Consider the following 23550-nt stretch of genomic DNA (forward strand, 5'->3'; position numbering starts at 1 on the left):
GAATGCTATAGGACAATGCTTGAGGAAGCCACCAGGCATGAATGAAAGCCCCATCTCCTTTTTTGGGACATCCAGTATGGCTGTAGCGCCAAAGGGGTTAATCTGGCTTCCGAGACCGAAAATTGTGTTGCATGGTGTTATGGCATTTGATCTATCTCAATCTCACTCCTCAGACAGAGGTCAAACTCTAAAGGTGTCACTGACAGTGCCACATTTTGTCATTTCTAAAAGTCAGTTTAACCACCATATGTCATTTCATTTGCAACTAAATGATTCCCAGGTGAGCACAATGTCCCCAGGACATTTCTTTTTTGGAGACGGTCTTGACCTTTGAAAAGATCTCATGTACCGTACCTGGAACTACGTCGAGTGCCTTCTCTCTTGAGGAACACCGCGAGGAGTCCCTTCCCTCTCTGGATCCTTCTCGCCGTGCTCTTGAAGATGGGTGCAAACAGCCTACTTGGATACTTAAGTTCTTGGCTGCTCAAGGTTCCTGCACAAAGAAGCTCGAGTGACAGACGTACCTCATGAACCTGGAACAACATCAGGTCCCTTCCCTCTCTGAAGCTGTGTCACTGTGCTCTGGAAGACTGGTGCAGACTCCCTTCTTGGCAGCTCAAGTAGCCTGCACAAAGTAGCTCGAGTACCAGACGTACCTCATGAACCTGAAACAACATCAGGTCCCTTCCCTCTCTGAAGCTGTCTCACCGTGTTGCCAACATGGTGAGAGCGATGAGACGGTCACAGCCAGGACTGATTCAGCCTGGCTGTGACTGTCTCATCTCTCTCATCATGTAGACAGCATGGTAGAGCAGCAAGGGCTGATTCGGCCTGGCTGTGACTGTCTCATCTCTCCCACCATGCTGTCAACACGGTGGAGCAGCCAGGACTGAATCGGCCTGGCTGTGACTGTCTCATCTCTCTCACCATGTTGGCAGCACGGTGGAGCAGCAAGGGCTGATTCAGCCTGGTTGTGACTGTCTCTTCTCTTTCACCATGTTTGCAACACGACGGAGCAGCATGAACATATTCGGCCTGGCTGTGACTGTCTCCTCTCTCTCACCATGTTGTCAGCACGGCGGAGCAGCAAGGACAGATTTGGCCTGGCTGTGACTGTCTCATCTCTCGCACCTTGTTGTCAGCACGGTGAAGCAGCAAGGACTGATTCGGCCTGGCTGTGACTGTCTCATCTCTCTGACCATGTTGGCAACACGGTGGAGCAGCCAGGACTGAATCGGCCTGGCTGTGACTGTCTCATCTCTCCCACCATGTTGTCAGCACGGCGGAGCAGCAAGGACAGATTTGGCCTGGCTGTGACTGTCTCATCTCTCGCACCTTGTTGTCAGCACGGTGAAGCAGCAAGGACTGATTCGGCCTGGCTGTGACTGTCTCATCTCTCTCATCATGTTGGCAACACGGTGGAGCAGCCTGAACAGATTCGGCCTGGCTGTGACTGTCTCATCTCTCTGACCATGTTGGCAACACGGTGGAGCAGCCAGGACTGATTCGGCCTGGCTGTGACTGTCTCATCTCTCTCACCATGTTGTTAACACGGTGGAGCAGCAAGGACTGATTCGGCCTGGTTGTGACTGTCTCATCTCTCTCTCCATGTTAACAACTTGGCAGAGCAGCCAACAAGACTGATGTGGCCTGACTGTGACTGTCTCATCTCTCTCATCATGTTGGCAACACGGTGGAGCAGCAGGGCCTGATTCGGCCTGGCTGTGACTGACTGTCTCATCTCTCGCACCTTGTTGGCAACACGGTGGAGCAGCCAGGACTGATTCGGCCTGGCTGTGACTGTCTCATCTCTCTCACCATGTTGTTAACACGGTGGAGCAGCAAGGACTGATTCGGCCTGGCTGTGACTGTCTCATCTCTCTCACCATGTTGTTAACACGGTGGAGCAGCAAGGACTGATTCGGCCTGGCTGTGACTGTCTCATCTCTCTCTCCATGTTGACAACTTGGCAGAGCAGCCAACAAGACTGATGTGGCCTGGCTGTGACTGTCTCATCTCTCTCACCATGTTGTTAACACGGTGGAGCAGCAAGGACTGATTCGGCCTGGCTGCGACTGTCTCATCTCTCACACCATGTTGGCAACACGGTGGAGCAGCAAGGACTGATTCGGCCTGGTTGTGACTGTCTCATCTCTCTCTCCATGTTAACAACTTGGCAGAGCAGCCAACAAGACTGATGTGGCCTGGCTGTGACTGTCTCATCTCTCTCATCATGTTGGCAACACGGTGGAGCAGCCAGGACTGATTCGGCCTGGCTGTGACTGTCTCATCTCTCTCACCATGTTGGCAACACGGTGGAGCAGCCAGGACTGATTCGGCCTGGCTGTGACTGTCTCATCTCTCTCATCATGTTGGCAACACGGTGGAGCAGCCTGAACAGATTCGGCCTGGCTGTGACTGTCTCATCTCTCTGACCATGTTGGCAACACGGTGGAGCAGCCAGGACTGATTCGCCTAGTTGTGACTGTCTCATCTCTCTCACCATATTAACAACTAGGCAGTGCGGCGAAGACTGATGTGGCCTGGCTGTGACTGTCTCATCTCTCTGACCATGTTGGCACCACGGTGGAGCAGCCAGGACTGATTCGCCTAGTTGTGACTGTCTCATCTCTCTCACCATATTAACAACTAGGCAGTGCGGCGAAGACTGATGTGGCCTGGCTGTGACTGTCTCATCTCTCTCACCATGTTGTTAACACGGTGGAGCAGCAAGGACTGATTCGGCCTGGCTGTGACTGTCTCATCTCTCTCTCCATGTTAACAACTTGGCAGAGCAGCCAACAAGACTGATGTGGCCTGACTGTGACTGTCTCATCTCTCTCATCATGTTGGCAACACGGTGGAGCAGCAGGGCCTGATTCGGCCTGGCTGTGACTGACTGTCTCATCTCTCGCACCTTGTTGGCAACACGGTGGAGCAGCCAGGACTGATTCGGCCTGGCTGTGACTGTCTCATCTCTCTCACCATGTTGTTAACACGGTGGAGCAGCAAGGACTGATTCGGCCTGGCTGCGACTGTCTCATCTCTCACACCATGTTGGCAACACGGTGGAGCAGCAAGGACTGATTCGGCCTGGTTGTGACTGTCTCATCTCTCTCTCCATGTTAACAACTTGGCAGAGCAGCCAACAAGACTGATGTGGCCTGGCTGTGACTGTCTCATCTCTCTCATCATGTTGGCAACACGGTGGAGCAGCCAGGACTGATTCGGCCTGGCTGTGACTGTCTCATCTCTCTCACCATGTTGGCAACACGGTGGAGCAGCCAGGACTGATTCGGCCTGGCTGTGACTGTCTCATCTCTCTCACCATGCCAGGGCCGTATTTAACTTTTTTGTCCAGGGGGGGCAGTGGGATAGATCGCCGAAGGCCTGAAGGTCTGAAATGGCATTTTCCTGGCATTTGGAAGTGTGAATCAATAGTATTTTTACTCCAAAAAAGGACCACTTTTATGAAGACTAGGGTCAGGGCACTGGACTGGTCAGATTATAAGGGTTGCACCTGAGTTGATAACATCTGCTATCCATATGCTGCTATCATGCTGGTAAAGCTATGGCCAAGATTAGTTTGTCTTTTTATTACTGTCTGAAAATCTTTTTTCAACATTTATTGCACGGGGGGGAGCAGCTGCCCCCCCCCCCTGCCCCCCCCCCCCCCCTCTAAATACGGCCCTGCATGCGACAATTCTCGTTTTTGAATCCAACGACGGAACCCTAGCGGCAAATTGTAGAACTAGAACCAATATGGTGGTCCTTTAAAGCGTCTCAGAAGGACTTATTGAGGGGGGGGGGCAAGGAGGATACCGCGGTGACGTCACGGCTTTTCCAAGATGGCGCTGCATATTGTAAACAAACTCGATCCACGGCCAAGGGAAAATCAAGTCATCAAAAAAGTTAGATTTTTCGCATCAAATCAGAGTTATTAGTACTTTTCTGCTATGACATAAGTCTTCAGACAATAAGCTATCATTTGAATAATGAAAAGTGCTGTTTTGATGGGGAAAAATAGGGTTTTTTAAACCAAATAGCCGGCACCGATCTTCCAAAATTAGCGATGGTTTCAAAACAGACTCCCAGATATGGGGCAATCTCTTCATTATCATAATAGGATTTGGAGGCATGTTTACAGATTTTACAAGTTCGAGACCTGTAATACCTAAAACTCGCATAGATCCCCATAGATCCCCTCTATTTGTCGAGTTAGCGCCCCTGTAAGATCATGCATTTTCGGACACTAGAACGAAATGTTCCTGCGGATATCGCGGTTTCGGTGATGATTTAAGGAGAAATTGACTGTTCTTAGAGTTGTATGGGACAGAAATGAGTTCATACTTCATGAATACATGAATATATTATGATATGGGCGGGCTTCTAAGTCAAAACAATAACAAACTCAACTGCATCTCTACCGTTTATCGCGTAGTGCATTGCCTAGTGTATTTCGTAGTGTATTTTAGCGGAGACATTATTTCCCATTATTTCCGCACTTTGGCCACGCCAAACGTCTTTTTTATTCGTGGAAGTTAATCTGCTCTGTAAATTTTATTCTACACAGGAAGAATCCATACTAGGTATTGCAATATTTCATGTCTATTGGTGTTTTTGTGCACAGGAGCGCACCAGACAGTGAGACGTGGAGATGTGTTCAGTGCTGGTGCTGTCAGTAGACTGAATCTGATTGGCCATAGCGATCACTAATATGGGTCGGGATCACGTGATGTGACGTCACCGCGGTATCCTCCTTGGGGGGGGGGGGTTAAAAATGCTCCAGCATGATGCATGATGCATGATGCCTGAGCAGAAATCCCCCTACAAGCAGCCTAACAGCAACTTCGGGGAGCAGAGTTAGACCTTGAAGAATTTCCTAGCCCAAGGTAAAGAGTCGCAGAACCCTTAGAGCAGCAACCAAATGAACTTGTTTAGGGTATATGTTTGCCCACAGCTGAGGCCCTGGCTCCGAAGCCATGGCATGAGGATTCAGATGCACTGGCTCCTCAAGGGTGACTATGTGGCCATATGGGTGAAGTACTGGAGCTATAATGACTGGTTTCAGTGGGGGTATGTCGCCACATGGGTTGAGTATTGGGGCTAAAACCACTTGTTAAGGGGTAAAGGAAGAACATCACGACAGGCTTTGAACTAAATATTTTATTGAATTTCTTCAAAGAGAGAAACCAAGAGTGTCTTAGGTTTCTCTAGTCTGTACATTGATCAAGCCATTATCAACCAGGACAAGGTTTCCTCCTACAATTCCCAAACCTTCATGTTCATAGAGTTTCAGCTGGAGTCTTGGCAGAGCAAAAACATTTTCTCGACGCCCTACCTTTTTTCATCAATGGCAAATGCATTACCGTTTAAAGCAGGACACAGCACCTTGCCTTTTTCAAGCTACAGGTATGTCCTTTTCTGCACTACCTTTCAGATTTCTAGCTAAAACACTTATAGAGTCATATCTTCCATTCCACACAAATGGATGATAGGCAGTGACACAAATTCTCCTTCTCGGCCAGAGGCAGTGGACATACAGGATACTTTTCAACACCAGGAAACTAGATGCCCAGCTGTGAATAGAAGAGTCTACGTCAACACAGCGTACACTTTTTCTGACCTATACAATCTGAATTCCATTTTATGAAGAAACAGTCTTGCATTGCCTACAAGTTCAGCTTTCAAGGATCTCCGTACGGTCCGGATGCCAACAGAAGATTCCTCCGTGTAAAATGCAAACTCAAAACCGGTGTGTCTTTGGTTCCGAACGACCGGATTAGGTATGTCTGGTTTTCATTTCTGGAAAGGAAGGGAAAGTTATCAGACATTTGCACTCTGCTCCGACTGTATATGCAGTGCAACTATATTTAACCGCTGTATTGATCATTCTGTCAAAGGATCTTGCAAGTTTGATGAAGAGCTAAAAGTCTAAAATGTTTAACTTACGTGGCAGTGGGTAAAACATTGACAATGCCTTCACTGTCTTGTTCGTCAAAGATCTTATTCACGTCCCACAAGTTGATCGTGTTGTCCATGGCACCTGAAACAAGCCAAGCAATGATTCTATCTGGAACTACAGAGTATGCTCCAAGATGCCTTACATACTGGTTTTTAAATTGTTATTGTCAATCCAATCCTTTGCAATAGCCTTGGGTTGAGTTGATAATATGTTGCACTCACAAAGCCTTGGGAAATAATTGTATTATCTGACAAATACTTCAGATTATTCTGTGGTTGACATGCAATATTGATGATATAACACAAGTAACAGAAAGCTGCCAAACCTTGATTAATCTTAATTGGTAAAGCACTGAGTAGTAATTGTGGGATTAGTATTAGTAACAGTGTGGTGTGATTAGTTGGACTTCTGCACAAACAATGACATCATCCAATCTAGGCACTTTCTAAAGGACGTGATTAATATCTTAGCAACAAAACATATTGTGTTTCAACATACCAACAGATGCACCCGACAATACTCCTTACTGAACCAAGTCAAGAGATGAAATCAAACTTACCTGATGCAAGCACCGTCCCCTCCCTGCTAAAACACAGCGAGTTTATCGAATCTGTGTGACCCTTCAGCTGTCCTATCTGGTTCCCATTGGCAACATCCCATAATAAGATGGTCTGGTCAATGCCGGCTGAGGCAAGATACCGTCCATCAGGAGAGAATGATAAACATTGTACAGAGCCCTGAAAATGTGGAAGGTTTGATAAAACAGCCAAATCAACAGCCACATGGACATGAAAACTGAGCTGCATTTCCTTCACCTGATCATGCCCTATTCCTCTAATCAAATTGATCTGTCAGATGACCTGTCACTCTACCTTATGACCAGTGAGAGGTCTGACACAGCTACCAGACAGGACATCCAATAACCTAATTGATCTGTCAGATGACCTGTCAATCTTACCTTGTGACCAGTGAGAAGTCGGACACAGTTGCCAGACAGGACATCCCATAATCTAATTGATCTATCCGATGAGCCTGTCACTATATAATTGGAGTTTGGATGCCACTGAAGACACTGCAAGAAGAAGAATGCCTACATCAGAAAAGCAAATACACATTTAGTGCCCTCCATTGTGCATTTTGATTCGATGGCCCAAGGACGATGAATGACTCGCTTGATGGAAGAGCCCCACTTCCATAAATCAAGAAGGACCAGCTCTCTACAAGTCGGAACCGACATGTTCTCACACTATCACAGGTTTCTGTGTCACTCAGTGTTCACTAATTCTGTCCAAATGACAAGAAGCCAGCACCCATTCATAGCTTCCAACATACCTCAACATCTGACAAGTGGCCAGCAAATATACGCAGCGGTTGGTGGTGATCTGTCGACCAGATGCGGGCTGTCCGATCGTGACCACAGGAGGCAAAATAGTGATTATGAGGGCTGCAAATAGAATGAAAAACCATACAATACACGCTCTGGCCAGCCCCCCCCCCCCCCCCTTAGGTTGGTCATCAGAGGACTTGAGGTTACGAATGATGGCATTCGAGCTGAAGACTTGTTAGAAAATCACAACTCACCTAAATTTGACATCCCAGACAGGAAAGTTATGCCCCTTAAAGACAACTAGGTTGCTCCAGGTCAACATACTCCACAAGCGAACTGGAAAAAGAACAAACAATTGATGTGAGGTGTAGCTGAAACATTGAACCCAGATAATCATTCTGGACAAGCTTGAAGACCTTATTACAACTGAGGTCACAAGGCCTTTGCCCTATGAACCATCCTTTCATCTACTTATACTTGCATGTCAAACATGTTTAGGTCACTTGTGTAACCAAGATGTGCAGCTTAGGTCGAGAATTGTACTTACTTGAAGAATCCTCCGAACATGACAACAGGTAATTCTTATCCGGACTAAAGTTTGTCGTATAAACCGGCCCACTGTGACCAACCAACAGTTTCGATTCTGTCGCACTCCTGTCGTCCATCATCCGTTCCAAGACATCATCTGCTTCCTTGTCGATAATATTTAATTCGTGCGGAGATTTCATTGCCCGCAGTTTCTCTTTCGTGAGCGTCCAAACACGAACTTGTGAATTGTGGAACCCTGCGCTTACGAGAGTTGAGTCTTCACTGAAGTCAATTGCAGAAACTCTGAAATAAAACATTTTTAACCATTTCAAGTACATGATGCACATGAAGTGTCAAGGATACAAAGAGTTTCTCAGGTACTGCGGCTGGTGGAACTAGGGTGCCACATTAAAGGTGTTATTGATATTGATTGACCATCCTGCATTTGTGTCGGAAGGAAGAACAGGTTCAAACATACAGCAACTAGACTCTGAAAACTATGTAGCTTCAAACGAGCCTGCTACCATACCAAGTCCCAGGACAATGGTGGTAGGAGGTTAAAATATATCAAGCAATGAGTGTCTTGCTTAAGGACACACACAAAGCAATATTTACCCTTGGTGAGAGTTCTGGAATGTGTAAAAGCAGATGGAAGGGAGACTATCAGGTCCGAGTTTCAACCGCTTTGCCGCTTCTCTAAACTGGTTGATTTTGTCAAGTTTGTCCGCATCTTTCCTGAAAGGGTAAACTCTCAAGTAATGACAGGCATGGCCTAAAAGTTTTGATTCAAAATGCAGCTCAAACAACACCCTGATTTGAGCTTGTGACCTGTATCTCTCAAAAGCAATAAATGATAGCTTACTCTGCTAAACGGAGTATATTTATTATAAATTGGGTGCACAATCAGTTACACAGTGGGGAGTTCGTGAAATTGAGAGGCGAAGCATCCCATCCTACAGCAGCAGTAGATTCTGGCCTGAGGATTCCGCTAACTTACAATTCGGGCAGTGGTATCCTGGTCACATTGGGAGCGTTAGGATCATTCTTTGCCTTCTTCATCATCAACGGATCCTTCTTGGGCTTTTTCTTCTTGGGTTTATCGCCACCTTCAGGTTCGGTCCCCTCCTCCTCATCGTCCAATGGGATGTTGATGTCCGGCTCTTTCAGCAGACCGTAGTAGACTTTAGTCTTGTTTGCCTCACGCATCGCCTCACCGCCCATACTGCCAGACACTGCATCGATCTGCTGTTTGCTGCGAGGTGCACCTTCAAACACTGCAAATATACCATCAATAGTTACACATTTGTTTTTGATTGTTTATGTTATTGTTTCACTAATTACCCATACACGAATGAACAGACCATTATCTTAAGTTGGCAAACCCTTTCTGGGCCATCTTGCTGGTGCTACCTCATTTTTTGGTGGCCCAGATGAAGGGGAGATGATTCTTCAAGAGAAGGGCTTGAGGTTTTGTACTGTTGGATGTGGATCTGGGATCAAATTACAGAGCAACTGCCGAGGTCTACATGGTCTAGGAGACCCCCTTCCTCATCGGACCCACCAAGACTCTAAACACCCCCTAAACTTACCATCAATATAAATCTTCTCCTGAATAAACGTCAGCAGTTTATTTTGATGTCTCTCCATCATGTGACGCTTCAGATGAGTATAAGATTCTCGTGACATTCGGATCACAAATTTACTCGTCCGAAAACTATCCATCAGCTCGTGGCCCTGCATATGCTCCTTTTTAATTACGCACGATAGTTTCTGAATGTCCTCCTGATAATATTGTTCTTGTTCAAGAGAGAATTTGTCAAAGAACGCCTTGGCTTCTTCTTCATGTTCGTTGTAGACTAGTTCCAGGTACATGTGGACGAACACAGGGTAGAGGACCATCGCAAGTTCAATCTGTGAAAATAACATGAACATTCACACATAAGACAATGAAGTGTCTTCACAGAGAGAAGAGATCACAACTTTTTTCACCTACATCTACAATTAGAATCGAGTTCTTTAAAGTATGTATCACTGCAGTTTCAGTCTACACCTACCTTATGGGAATCTAAAGTAGATTCAATGAAACTCTTTAAGTTTGTGTAGAGATCATCATAGAGTGTTGGGTCACCCTCGCTGAAAAATAGAGAGATTGGAAATTAACAGCAAGCTAATCCTTTTTTCTTATCTCACATTCATAATTTCTTCTTGAAAATTTTAATTCAGGAGTCCTTGTATCATGACAAGAGTCCAATTATTGCCTTCTCCATTGTAATAAGGGACTGTAGCATAACAAAATAGATTCTGCCATGAAATCACAACAGGCAAGAGGTTCTATAAATTCTGATTTGCTACCTCTTGTAAGCAGCAAGAGCCTGTGAGACGTCAGTATCTTTCTGCTCATCTTGACCTTCCTTCAAAAGGTCCTCTGGCAGATGAGCTTCATGGAGCAGTTGCTGTTCTGTTCCCTATAGAAAAGAAATGAAGAATGATGATGATAATGATGGTATCAATGACCGACATATACGCCTTCACAGCTGTGATGCCAAATTAACGACAGTCACAGTGTCATCAACTCTTAGAACAAAAAGTAACAACCTAATAAAGACTATCCTGCCAAAGTCATCATTTGTGGTCTTGCCTCTGGTCAGCCCTGCCTCATCTCATTTACATTTAGACTCCAAACCAGTCAAAGACAAATCAGGGATTCTGTTGAAGGCCTAAGTTCTAACCGAGCCGAGAAGCTGTGCAGAAAGTGACAAAGCACTCCACAGCTGCAAAATACACGGCAGTAGAACATGCAAATGCACTTTCTAATGTATGCATGTACTGTACTGTGTGTATGCACATTATATCACATTGATATTGAACAGTGGCGCCTGGCGGTGCACCAAAGTTTAGTACAAAAACTGAAAATTTTGATATTCTTTTGCTAAAAAAATCACTTTTCAGTCAATCAATTCTCATGAAACTTGTCACATAGATTACTTTTAAGTTGTGCTTTTTGAGGAACCCCAAGACAGCGAGCAAGGTTTGCTTATCTTGGCCCTCATCGAGTTTCAATTCCCCTAAATTGTCATCATTTTCGATTTTTACGGGCGCAGCCATCTTGACAAAGCGCTCGAAAGGTGTCGCTTCAAAATCCGGGCAGTTTCCTCTTTAGAAGCCATCTTGATCGGGTAAGTTTGCCCTCGCACATTTCCCAAATTCAATCCATCTAAATCTCATCAATCCGTCATTTCCAACTGCTGGTTTCTCAACGAAACTTTTCTTTATTATTTCAGTTATCCACTAAACCAAGATGAGAGCTAAGGTATGCATCTCTTTTGAGATTTCTGACTTTGCAAATACTGTTTCTCCATGGTCATAATGTGTTTCTCCATGGTCATGATGTGTATCTCGCCTATACATTTTGTGTACAATTGTACATGGTCAAATTTACACAATGGTTTGTTCACTTGTAAAATTTCAGAAATTATAATACCTGCAGCTACACCATGATTCTAAAGGCTAAGACATGCCAATCAATTCCTCCAATTTGTTGGGAGAACTACAGTACTTCTCAAAAAGGGAATTCGAGGGTTTGGGAATTCGAGGGTTTGGGAGTGCTGCCCAAAGTTCTAATTTTTTTAATAACTCGTTTGGGCTTGTGATGTTTGGCCAGGCATTTGCATTGTTTGTGGTCCGTGTTGCCCTATTGAGTAGGGTAACCTCTGCCCAAATTTTCCTGGAAAAAGTAGTGTGGCCACCGTTTTCCACTCTTAGTGATACACGTTCAGTCACTTATGTCTGTTCATCTTGTGTTTTCAGTGGAGAAAGAAGCGTATGAGGAGGTTAAAACGCAAGAGGAGGAAGATGAGGGCGAGGTGAGTACTGGCGTGGAGGACTGAACTGAGCTGTACTCAGCAGCCAGAATCTGACCGTCTCTGTTCCTCACTCGGTTGAATCGTGATGGCCTTGTTGTGCTCGGATGCAACAAATTGAGCTATACCCAAAACGTATGTAATCTGTATGATGACTGATGTGGCTCTCTGTTGGACTTGCTGAGCCTGTACCACACTACAAGTTGTAAGAAATCAACAGGGAACCATCTAAAATCATCCCACTGTCTTGTAACAGAAAAATGGCATGGTATTCTGATATGTGATCTGCTGATCACTTTCTGATCTAGAGTGAATATCATCATAAAACTTCCTTTTTGCAGGTCCAAGTAAACTGTCCCCTTCCTGCCTGATGTAGCCATCTCTTGACCCATCGAAGCAGCCTTTATTGGTCAGCAGCGACCTTGTGCTAGCAGGCGCTGGAGCTGTCATCAAGGACCTACCACACTCTTTGGCCGGAAGTCAATTGTACCCAACTGCGTGCTTGATCTGTGGACAACATCCTCACGAACTCATTCCAACTTGATGGCTCAAGTAAAGCTAGGATCTCTGTACTGTCCATGAAGCAGGTTCACTTTTGAGGACGCGAGATTTTCTGTGTTGAATCAGTGTTGTTCAAAGACTTGGTTGTGTGTGAAAACTGCCCTGTGGTGTTTATTTACTGCTTGGCCTCCCGTGACTGCTAGATTGTTCATCATCGTCATCATCATCACCTCTCAGTTGGATCAACTTGTGAAAATTGGAGGACTTTGCTGTTTGATCATGGAAGATTTGTTTCTGATGTAAAAGACATTGCTACACTATGCAGATATTTGTACAGAGACTAAAATAATAAAAGAAATAAAAAAACCATAAAGCAGAAAATTTGCTTTCAATCGAATTTTTGCTCAGTCTGCCGATGGTTTGCATCTTCACGTGGATCAGGTTTTACGTGTTGATTCTTCCACAAAACTCATCCAAGGAAAGGCATATTGCTGTCGTGACTGAAGTCTTCATCCCACAATCTAATGTACACAGAGATGGCCTTCTATTTACAGTAAGAGAACCCTTTACCATTTGGTCAAGCCACTGGTCTTGATTGCAACATAAGATGACTAAACACAAGAAAATGACAAAATAAACAATTGTATATTTCAGGACCAGAATGATGTATAAAATCGTCAAATAAAAAAATAAGCTGATAAGTGTGCAACAGATAGATATTAGAAAAGCACCACAAATTTTTTTTCTAAAAGATATCTTTGTTCACGACGGAACGGATTTATCAAGTTATTATTTCCTCACTACACGTCACTGCTGCTTCCAACTGGTGTTATCAAGATGTCCACAGATGGACGGAGTTGAGCAATGTGTTCCTGCTTCCGTATCTTTGTCATAGACGACAGTCTTGATGCACTGTAATCGTAGAATTCCGAGTATGACAGTGGATAGGCAGCCCTGGCGGTCTTCTCAACCTCTCTGAAAGGTGAACATTGAGATCACATCAATGGGTGATATGAATAAAGAGTAGTAAATGCTTTTATCTAAAACTCCATGTACATTTACACTTGGCCTTTCTGTACAAAATTGAAGTAAAAGCATTTGCTAGCCTTTATTCATATCACCCAATTTGTACCTCCTTGATGTTTTAATAACATTTAAGGCAGGTTGGCAACCACGACTCACCTCTGTCTGTCCTTGTCATAGGATCTATTTTTCTCCCACGATAGCATGGAAGCATTTATAGAAGCCTCCTCGCTAATTGGTGGTGTATTTATCGGGTAAGAAAGGAGACCCTGGCTGTCCAAGAGTTTGAGGTTCAGTCACAACCCTGTTCACCCAGTTAAGTCAGGTCATGGTATCTGCTCTCTATACATACATTCCCATGATGCCAAGTGAACAAATTTAAAACTTACCTATGAGCCAATTTGATAGATCCATTGATGTCGTACTCGAGGAGCTTGGGAATCTCCACAGAAGAGGTGACAGGTGGTGAGAAGTCCGGCTGGAATAATTGAGTCTTTTGAATGAATTACCGAACAATCCCTCAGTTACATGTCTGGTTGTGACATAGCACCTCTGATTCGAGACCAAAGCTGTCCTTGATTAGTTACATATCTGGTTGTGACACCCTAATCTTTCGCAAGTTTAAGGAGGTCAAGAGGCAGCCATGAGAAACAAAGAGATTGACACTAATATCAAACCATCAGGCTTCAAACCTTTACCAACCTTCCAAACGCTCTCAAAAGATTGTGAATACTTGGCACACCTCCGCCCAACGAGTGTCTCTCTCGACTCCAACCTGGGAAAGAACGTTTTGGCGAGGACGCTGCCCATCTTGGACTTCTGTTGGGAGTTGATCGAGGAAGAGTTTTGATCCCACTGGTGTCGTGTGAGAAGTGGATTCAGTTCCTTCCGGGTTTGTTGTTCCTTGAGAATTTGGTTTGTGTAAGAAACCTCTTGAAACCTTGAGGGAAATAATAAATTCACCAGTAAATGCTGGGATAAGGATGATACAATGTGAATAGGGAACATGTGATATACAGGGGGATCATACAGCAGAGAAGGCCTCCATAAATCACTGACCTTTGATGTGAGACCTCAGTGTCCTTAAGTTCAACACCAAACTTGATGCTCTCCTCCTTGGAGTAAATCAGTAGATTAGCTGTACTGAATGACAATATCAAAGATAATGTCAGCTTATAACCCGCAAGAAAGAGCAAAACTGCAGCCATTCAACCACGACCAAGTGTGGTGGACCCAAATGGAAGCCCGTAGTGCTATCTACATCTAAGTAAGTTGAAAATCTTCAGCAACATCACTCTGTCCTGATGTGTCCGCCAACTTACAGTGTGCTCATCGAGGAGAACAGTTCTCTTCTCTCCTGGTCCAACATATGCGTCCGCTCCTGCCAAACTTTCGTCGATTTCCCAATGTTGTTCTCAACCTTGGCAAGGTAACACTTCATGGCAGAAGCTTCCAATGATTCTTCCTTGGCATCTTCTAAGTGGGTCTCCACAATATCTGGAAAGAAGATGCAATTTATCCAAAACATTAGAGGATCATTTACACAGTTTATGAGCTCCCAGGCACAACAACCCACTCCTATGCATTGGTGTAAATTCTATGAAAACATGACAAGCTGAAACTCTTTCAGAATCACCCTGTAGAATTTGTAAGAGTATTCTCTAGAGGTGCAACACAGTCAACATCACAGAGAGAATGAGCTTTATGTGAGATATCCTCCATACTCACCCCTGAAGTGAGTGAGTCTCCTGAATGCTATGTATCTTGAGAATAGGTGGTACAACCTTATGGCAGGGATCATCATGGCTCGCTCAACTATATCAACAGCCGACTAAAAATACAAGTAGTTACAAAGATATGTAAAATTATAAATGTCACTGATCAATATCGATATCGAACAGGGTTTAGTTGTTCAGAACATGTTCTGTCACTTAATTTCAGAAGTCTTTTTTCTTTGATTCTAGGTCACACATTGTACCGGTATAAAAATCTTTGATCCAACTACAAAACCTTCCTAAAAACCTTGGACATATCTAAGTCATCAAAAACACATTCCTTCATGTGTTTCTGTCGTCATGATGCGTACTCATGGAGGGGCTCACCTGGTACATATCTCTACTGATCTGTTGGTCACGTAGGGCATCCTCCAGAGTAGTAAGGTTACGTCTCATGTCACACATATGCATATGGAACCTGCTATCACCCTTGCTCTTTCTCTGAAAATATCATACAAAGAGGCTAGTATTGGTATACGATTCCCCAGTTCAATCACCAAGTTGGGGCATGAACTGAAACACTGTACTCAGTTTTACGTTTCATTCGAAGGACGAAGCAATGTCAGGTAAGGTGTCTTTCTCAAGGACATGAAGAAAAAACAGCGTTGATCCTTCCAAGGGTTGAACCCACAACCACCCGATTACAAGTCAGCACTCTTACCACTGTGACACCACCTTCCAAGAGGACTTCCGACAGGACTTGCTGGAACAATACAATTGCTAAAAATGATGAATACTGACTTGTCTTAGATCAACCTGCATCTTTGTGAGCTTTTCATGTTGCTCTTCGATGGTTTTCACCATGTCCTGCCTGCCACTGATAGCCGTGCGGAGGGCTGCCTCTCTCCTCTTCATCGCCTCAAGGAAATCTCTCTTGCTGCCAATAAATAATGTGAACTTAACCTTGGTGAAGTTGTCTCTGCAGACGACTTGTCTGATGTGGTGACGGACAATGTCAGTAGATGCAACATGGCTCTGTGTTTTCTGATGGTATGTACCATATCATCCAGCAAGTCATACCATCAATTACATATGCCTTATTCATATCACTTTTGGTAGGTCATCCATCCTTCTTCTGAGACAAGAACCAAGAAGTCGTTTTGATTGTGACCATGACATCTGTTACAAGAACCAGAGGATTGTGACTATATCAAGAGAATTGAGACAAAGCACTGAGACATCGAATCATGGATGTGACACATGGAGAATTGAGACAAAATGGAGCATAACACTCACAGATTATCAAGCTCTCGCTGGACATTCCTGTTGTGAATCCAGAGTAACTTGTAGCGATCATAGAGGCTGTAATAGCGCAGAGCCTGAAAAAGGAAAAGCCATAAACTATTCAGTTCTGGTTTTCAGTGAGCAGGATGCATGGATGCAGGGTGACAACATTCAACACCAGAACAGGACAGTCCCTCTAAGCAAAGTAGCAGAAAAAACATCACATTTTACAAACTTTTCAAAGAAGCAATACTTTTGATTTACCTCAGACTTTTTAACTGCTGTGACTGTGCCCTTGACATTGGCTAGCTCATCCTTGGTTGCATTTTGCTTCTCAATCAACTGTGAATGCTGTTGTCGCAGACGTCTTGTTATCTCCATTTGGACCTTGAAATTGAAAAAAAGAAATTATTGCCATATTGGTACTGAGAGCTGGCATTACACCTCAAAGGTCCCAGGTTCGATTCCCCACTCGTCCGGCCAGGCCCACGTAAATGCAGAAGAAGAATGAGCCATGATGAATCCAGGAGGAATTACACTTTTCAGAGGTTGTTTAAAAATGTCTGTTCTTCCGGTATAAACTTACGCCAAGTTCCCTCGATGTCGTGTTCATAGCTTGAGAGCTATCCTTCACTTCACAACGTCTGTTCAACAGTGCCTGCGACAGCTTATTCTCCACGGCGACCAACACTAAAATAGTAAATATAACCTGATTTAAACTCTATGGCTACTGCTAGGCCTTAAAGGCTTGAAGTAAGACTTGGACTCCATGGCTACTGCTGGGCATTAAAGGCTTGAAGTAAGACTTGGACTCCATGGCTACTGTTAGGCCTTAAAGGCTTGAAGTAAGACTTGGACTCCATGGCTACTGCTAGGCATTAAAGGCTTAAAGTAAGACTTGGACTCCATGGCTACTGTTAGGCCTTAAAGGCTTGAAGTAAGACTTGGACTCCATGGCTACTGTTAGGCCTAAAAGGCTTGAAGTAAGACTTGGACTCCATGGCTACTGCTAGGCATTAAAGGCTTGAAGTAAGACTTGGACTCCTTGGCTACTGCTACCCCAACAACCCCACTGACGAGTGATTTCTACTCACATTCCACGGCATCGCCAGAGATCCGATTTAAAGACAACATTGGATCTTGCTGGTTGACCTCCGTGGGGAGATTGTCCAGTCTATAGACCTCGGAGGCTACTACAAGCAGGTCTTCCTTCTCGAGAATCTGTGCGACTGATTCCTTGAAGTGGTTGATGGCTCGGAGAAGATGGACGGTTTCTTTGTGGATGATGGCGATGTGGTCTTTGTGGTCCATCTCGAGCTTTCGTATGGCAGCTTCATGCCTAGAAAAGAGATATCAGAAGTAACATCTCAGGAACTGCAATCAATCAATGATCTAACAGGCAAAGACTGGAGACAATGGCGGCTTAAAATGGCTAGGTTTAAATCCCAGTCACATGGTGACTCTTGAAGAAGACAGCAGTTTGTTTTTATGGCTAATCAAGATGACAAGGCATCTCCAAGTCTACCCCTGCACCGCCCTCTATATTTACCTTTGTTGTTCTCTCTCCATGTGATCCTTCAGATGATTCATCTCAGATTCCGTCTGCTTTTGCAATCGGCTGATAGCCTTCTTCAAATCATGGTCCGATGCTGGTGATGACTTTTGAGGCTGAAAGGACAGAGGTCAGAGATCAGACAAATAAGATAGAATAACAATGTATATATCACTTTAATTTATGAATTATTTAGCAATTGGAATATATAAACAAAAAATATCAGTTTACAGTGCCCAGCTACAGACCAAGATGACATTATTATGGCCCATCCTAACTCACCTTTTCTTTGACCTTCTGTTTGATGCTAACCACTGACCCAGACTTATTCGGGGACGTCTTCAGGAGGTCCCTCCCGGACTCAACAGGAGAATACAGCTTCATTTCCACCAACTCCTTTTCCAGGTCCAAAACTATCTCATCCTTCTCCGCGAGTTGCGAATTCAAGGTCACAATCTGATTCTTCAGGTCCTCATTCTGAAATGAAAAACCTGTCTGTTGATTCGTCGCAGGAAAGTTCACATACGACAGGCCACGAGAGCTCTTTATGTGCAGGCAGTCAAGCTGTTTCAAATATCTCATTTTGATCTTACAGAAGGCACACCTTGAAGTAATGAGTTCTTGGTAAAATGCATTTTGATGTTGTTTACTGCGAAACCACTCCAGTGTGGATGACTGCATAGCCTATGATACGAAGACTATGACGATCAAACCTCCCAATCGTTCAAGAAACGTGCAGACAAGTTAACATGTTACAATAGTGCTCGATAAACATGGTGCATTGGCGCATACCTCCTCCATGAATTCACTGAGCTTCTTCTCTCCCTCATCTTTACTCTCAACTCGGACGTTTGCTCGGTCAAGTGACAACTGAAGGTTTACAGATATCTCTGAAAAAGAGGCAACATTTTGTAACGAAATTGAGTCTCTCCAAAATGGTTCCTATGAACGAGGTCGCTGTCCGAAAAGGTAGTATTCTCATGAACCAAGAATAAGTGAAGACAGCACGAACCAGGGGCAAAACCTGTGCTACAGATTATTTACTCATTCCTACCTCGTTCAGCCTCAAGGTCCTCTGTCAACACTCTCATTTCTTCCTCTTGATTCTCAACTCTGCTCCTCAATTGCTCGACCTCTTCAAGCATGACAGACTCAGCAAGCCCAACATCGACTGACTCCTTGATGACAGCACTATATTTGGACGGGACCTTTGTCAGTTCTTCCTGGAGGTGTGTGGTCATCAGTTCCAGAGCAGCATGTTTCTTCTTCAAAATCTCATTTTCTTCAGTAACTTTTCCCTGCAAAATACAAAGGGAAAGTCTCAGCTTATGATGTGTATGAATTAAATCATTTTAGTAGTCAATGGCAAATGACATCATGAAATCGCTGCATCATGAAGCAGGAGAAAATTAAGACTTTTTTGTTTTTTTACATCAGCAACTTGACTGAGTGTGCATCAAGTTGCTTCACCAGTCAGGTGCTGTCCTCTTGTGGAGACTACAGGAAATTTCCTGCTAATTCAGTTTCATGATTCTCACCAGAGCGACTGTCTTGTTGTTTAATACGACATGAACTTTTTCAATGTCCACTTGAGTTCGATCAAGCAGTTGGGTCAAATTCTCGGTCGCTGCTTCTAATTCCTCAAGTTTCTGAAATTGATGAATAGATAAATAGATGAATAGATGAATAGATGAATAGACAAGGGCCAGCCCATTCGCATTCAATAAAAGATGCAGGCGTAAAACGGGTTACTTACAGAATCCTTCTCTGACATTTCATCCTCTAGAGTTTTGCTTTTCTCCATGCTTTTCTCGGTCACTCCCATTAAGTTCTTGTATTGTTTCAAGCCACCACGCACCACTGGAAGAGGAATGCTAAAACATCTAGATTTATTAATGACACCCAGGTTACAGTGTTAATGCACTAAACCTTGGCTCCGCCTCAGTTTTGGCTGTGAATCCTGATGAACCTCTCTCATTAAGAAACTTTCACTTACTTGTTTTTGCCGCTGGGGTCTTGACCAATCGGATGGTGTCCTGCAATACACGTTTTATCTCTGCGCTTGCCTCTCTGATAGTTTCACCAGTTTTGTCCGCCAGAAGATCTTGGGCTGAAAGATTGATAGTGATAGTATGACTTAATGACCTTTAAAGGGATCAAACAGGGAATAATGCATAACAATGATTTTTGTTATTTACAGGCTTTCAACTGTGTCCTCACTACTTGTAAAAGAATCCTGAGAAAAATGCAAAAGATGCCCAAAGCCACCTGACAAACACCTGTGGTACTTCAGGCAGCAGCGCGTGGTGACCATTTGGGGCAGTCCTCCATCCGAGAAATCCTCAACTCTCAAGACAGATGGTGACCCATAGTGATGGAGACGGAAAGTGTTAGAATATCCCTTGAAAAGATTACGATCACGTGCTTTCACTTACTGTCATAAATGATTTCTGGTGGTTGCCCAAAGAGTTTAGCTCGCTTGTGGTGACTGAAACAACAGCAGTTTTTCAAAATGCAAGATAAGAAATTCTGAGGAACTGCAACATGTGGGTATCCATGGTATTCATATAGTCAGATAACTTCGTACCCGAGTGTCTGCACGAGAGTAAATAACATATGGGTATCCATGGTCTTCGTATAGTCAGATAACTTCGTACCCGAGTGTCTGTGCGAGAGTAAATAACATGTGGGTATCCATGGTCTTCATATAGTCAGATAACTTCGTACCCGAGTGACTGCGCAAGAGTAAACAACATATGGGTATCCATGGTCTTCGTATAGTCAGATAACTTCGTACCCGAGTGACTGCGCAAGAGTAAACAACATATGGGTATCCATGGTCTTCGTATAGTCAGATAACTTCGTACCCGAGTGACTGCGCAAGAGTAAACAACATATGGGTATCCATGGTCTTCGTATAGTCAGATAACTTCGTACCCGAGTGTCTGTGCGAGAGTAAACATAAGATCTGACTCATCTGGCAACATTGCAACTTGTACTGACTTCAGATATCTCTTATGTTAAAAAGCCATTATGTTAAATGATTCATTGCTATCAGTCTACAGGCCTCAAGTCTCAGTTCAGGGGACAGGAAATAAGTTGTGGCACTAAACACTTAACATCAAAGACCAAATAATGAAGAAAGAAGTTTTAGGAATGTGCCTTGCCTGAGGATACATACACATCATCTTCTCGGTCCAGGTACCCTGCATCTTCCAGCAACCTGTAGCCAATCCTCTTGATCTCATCAATAGATGCAAACGCGTGTGAAAGGCCATTCCTGAAATAAAATTGAGTTCAGGTCAAAAGCTGGGAAAATGATGCAAATTGACCATATGATGGCAAGCATGATCTGATCACACCATATCATGATGTCTTTGGACAGATTACACATTCTTTTTCTCTAAAAATGGTTTTACAAATTGACACCTACTTGACTTCAGCCTCTGACTCTAAACATTCTTGATCAAGTTGTTTGTAATCTTCCTCCGTTTTCAACTCTTCACCCTACAAGTCGAAGAAGATTGACTGAGAAACAGCCTGTCACGATTATTAAACACAATGCATAACTTTATCTGATTGCCACACAGAGAGTCATGACGCATCCTAGTGAACTGCAATATTGTCAGTAGGCTGTGGGTGACAGTAATCCATAACACTGCAACAACTCCGTTTCCTCTGTACGAGGCTACAGAATGATAATCGAGATCAAACTTACGATTTCAACATTTTTCAACCAATCCTTAACGTCTTCAATGAGGTGAAATCTCGAGCCGGAAGCAGTGGAGAAACTTTTCACCATCTTGAGGAACTTCTCTCTGTCTGTTTTCTGTAAGAGAAGAAAGACAAATAAAACTCTTGAAAATAAGCAATACCCACATTTTTGCAGCAAAGATTGGATGATCATGAAATAAACAGGACTGGTACTCACTAACTTCCTCAGTCTTTTCCCATCGTGATTTGGTGGCCGATTTGTAATGTGCAAAGCTGCAGCTTCCTGCAATGAGAAACTTGATGATGAAAACCGGAACAAATTTGACTAGACTGAACTTGAGAAGTTGCCTGATGAGTGCAAGGCCCAGGCTGTATAGCCTATACAGTGAGAATTAATATACTGGGGGGGGGGGCTTTTAAGAATCCTTACCTCTTCATGTGAAGCTTTTATGTTACCAGGGAAACCAGCATTTTCATACAACTGAAAGAGAAAACATGTCTGGTGAGTTCAACATAGGTTCTGGGGAGGGGGCCAAGTTATAGAGCTCTAGCTCTGTGCGGAGACCAGGCCTCATGTTTCATTAAATCTAAGGCTGGATATTAGGGCTGTCAGGTGACAAAGAAGAACAGAAATCAGTCATCAGTTCTGAAAAGATGAACCCAAAAATGTTTACATATTTAGTTTACATTGTATCCAGCATAGAATCCCTCAGTCCCTCTGCAACAGCAAGTCTGAGGTCACATTCACATACCCTTCCAACTCTCTGAAAGATTTTTTGTAGCTGATCTGCGATGCTGTGACGCTCTCTCTCAACTTTCTCTATGTCAACTCTGCTTGCAATAACACTCGCTTCCAAACCAGGCATTTCTATGGCATGGTCTTCATCTTTTAACACCTTCAAGGTTATTTTCCTTGGAAAGAGGTGCTTCTCTGCGAGGGCCTGTGACAGGAAGCCTTGATGGCTGCCTTCCTTGGCCACCTTCTTCACAACTTTTTTCTTTTTATTCATTGCTGCAAGACAAACATACAATGGGGTCAATGTTAAAGATATTGATTCATACATATAGCAAATCAACAACATCAAAATCATATGAATTAGGATTGTGGATTTGGGTGTTCAACAGTCTGGGATTCTGGCCAAGAGCGTTTCTCAGGTTTTAAGAGATTTGGGAAATAAGTAAAAAAGGCTGATGTGGCGCTATATACCCTTCAGTGTCTTGAGAAGTGATGATGATATGGTCATTCTTTTAGTACCACAGCAATGTTGATATCCATAGTTCTGTTACACCTTAGAGTAACCAGCTGGTTTAGGTTACACTGGTACACCATTGCATCACTGACATCTCATATATTATCACTGGAAAGTCACGACATGACCCGACGTGGCGAAATGATGAATATTGCAACTTTAGGACTTTGTCAGACTTATGTCTACCGTAGGGCCAGGGGTATGTTTGTGTATCACAGCAGCCGCAGCAGAAGCCAGAAGGTCTGGAAGTCGCGCATGCCCAGATTGATACCATGCCAAATGCAGATGGTAGCATCCAGAGGTTCAGGTTTTTGATACCTCGTATACTTAAAAATATCGAGAGGCGCATATTGAAAACCAGTGGTGCTAGGATGGCCTTGGCTGCCGCGGGCTTGGGATCACAGAGAGGAGAATGATGAAACCTTCTCTTAGGTTAGCATAGGCTAAGCCTATGCATGAAGGGTCACATTTACTTTCATTTTCAATTCAATCCAGACCATTCATCATTATTCAACATTCCATCTCAAAGGAAACCTACTCTTCATATCTCATTCTCAGCATCTCTTCAAAATGGTCACACTCAAAGTTACAGCAACAAGCAACCTTGTTTACTTTTCTCTCTGACAAACACGCGCACGTGCTACAAAATTCCTCGCAATTCGCACCCGAGTGATTTTGAATGGCATGCTGAATAGCCACGTGCTGATTCAGTGATTGACAATGATTGAAAACGGGACAATAACTCGACTCACTTCCTGGATACACTAATTAGGGGTGTCAGGTAAATAAGTTAGAATGGACTATTCCAAATTATAGCTAGATATCATCGAA

The 23550-nt window shown here is 43.8% G+C and overlaps 3 protein-coding genes across 3 annotated transcripts; all 3 read right to left on the reverse strand.

Annotated features, from left to right (window-relative positions):
• Positions 1–5151: 5151 nt before the first annotated feature.
• On the reverse strand, positions 5152–10925 carry LOC135499454 (transcription initiation factor TFIID subunit 5-like). Its single transcript, XM_064790198.1, has 13 exons — positions 10806–10925; positions 10173–10285; positions 9875–9953; positions 9410–9731; positions 8818–9094; positions 8436–8555; positions 7840–8123; positions 7547–7628; positions 7298–7409; positions 6924–7037; positions 6525–6702; positions 5953–6046; positions 5152–5805 (listed from the first exon to the last, which is right to left on the reverse strand). Exons 1-13 carry the CDS (start codon positions 10923–10925, stop codon positions 5688–5690), a joined length of 2013 nt encoding a protein of 670 aa, XP_064646268.1. The 3' UTR covers positions 5152–5687.
• A 2087-nt stretch (positions 10926–13012) lies between these two features.
• Positions 13013–15413, reverse strand: LOC135499829 (uncharacterized). The gene is made up of 6 exons (XM_064790794.1): positions 15307–15413; positions 14933–15035; positions 14527–14701; positions 13947–14144; positions 13594–13682; positions 13013–13156 (listed from the first exon to the last, which is right to left on the reverse strand). Exons 1-6 carry the CDS (start codon positions 15388–15390, stop codon positions 13071–13073), a joined length of 735 nt encoding a protein of 244 aa, XP_064646864.1. The 5' UTR covers positions 15391–15413; the 3' UTR covers positions 13013–13070.
• A 286-nt stretch (positions 15414–15699) lies between these two features.
• Positions 15700–23313, reverse strand: LOC135499455 (repetitive organellar protein-like). The gene is made up of 20 exons (XM_064790199.1): positions 23258–23313; positions 22222–22481; positions 21900–21950; positions 21687–21752; positions 21474–21584; positions 21189–21262; positions 20937–21035; positions 20191–20243; positions 19752–19865; positions 19512–19615; positions 19294–19404; positions 18810–19053; positions 18548–18645; positions 18038–18232; positions 17753–17871; positions 17298–17542; positions 16790–16893; positions 16468–16590; positions 16216–16298; positions 15700–15856 (listed from the first exon to the last, which is right to left on the reverse strand). The coding sequence occupies exons 1-20, from the start codon at positions 23262–23264 to the stop codon at positions 15700–15702; spliced, it is 2418 nt and encodes an 805-aa protein (XP_064646269.1). The 5' UTR covers positions 23265–23313.
• Between the last annotated feature and the right edge of the window lie 237 nt (positions 23314–23550).

This window comes from Lineus longissimus, chromosome 15 (assembly GCF_910592395.1).
Source record: "Lineus longissimus chromosome 15, tnLinLong1.2, whole genome shotgun sequence".
Taxonomy (NCBI): Eukaryota; Metazoa; Nemertea; class Pilidiophora; order Heteronemertea; family Lineidae; genus Lineus; species Lineus longissimus.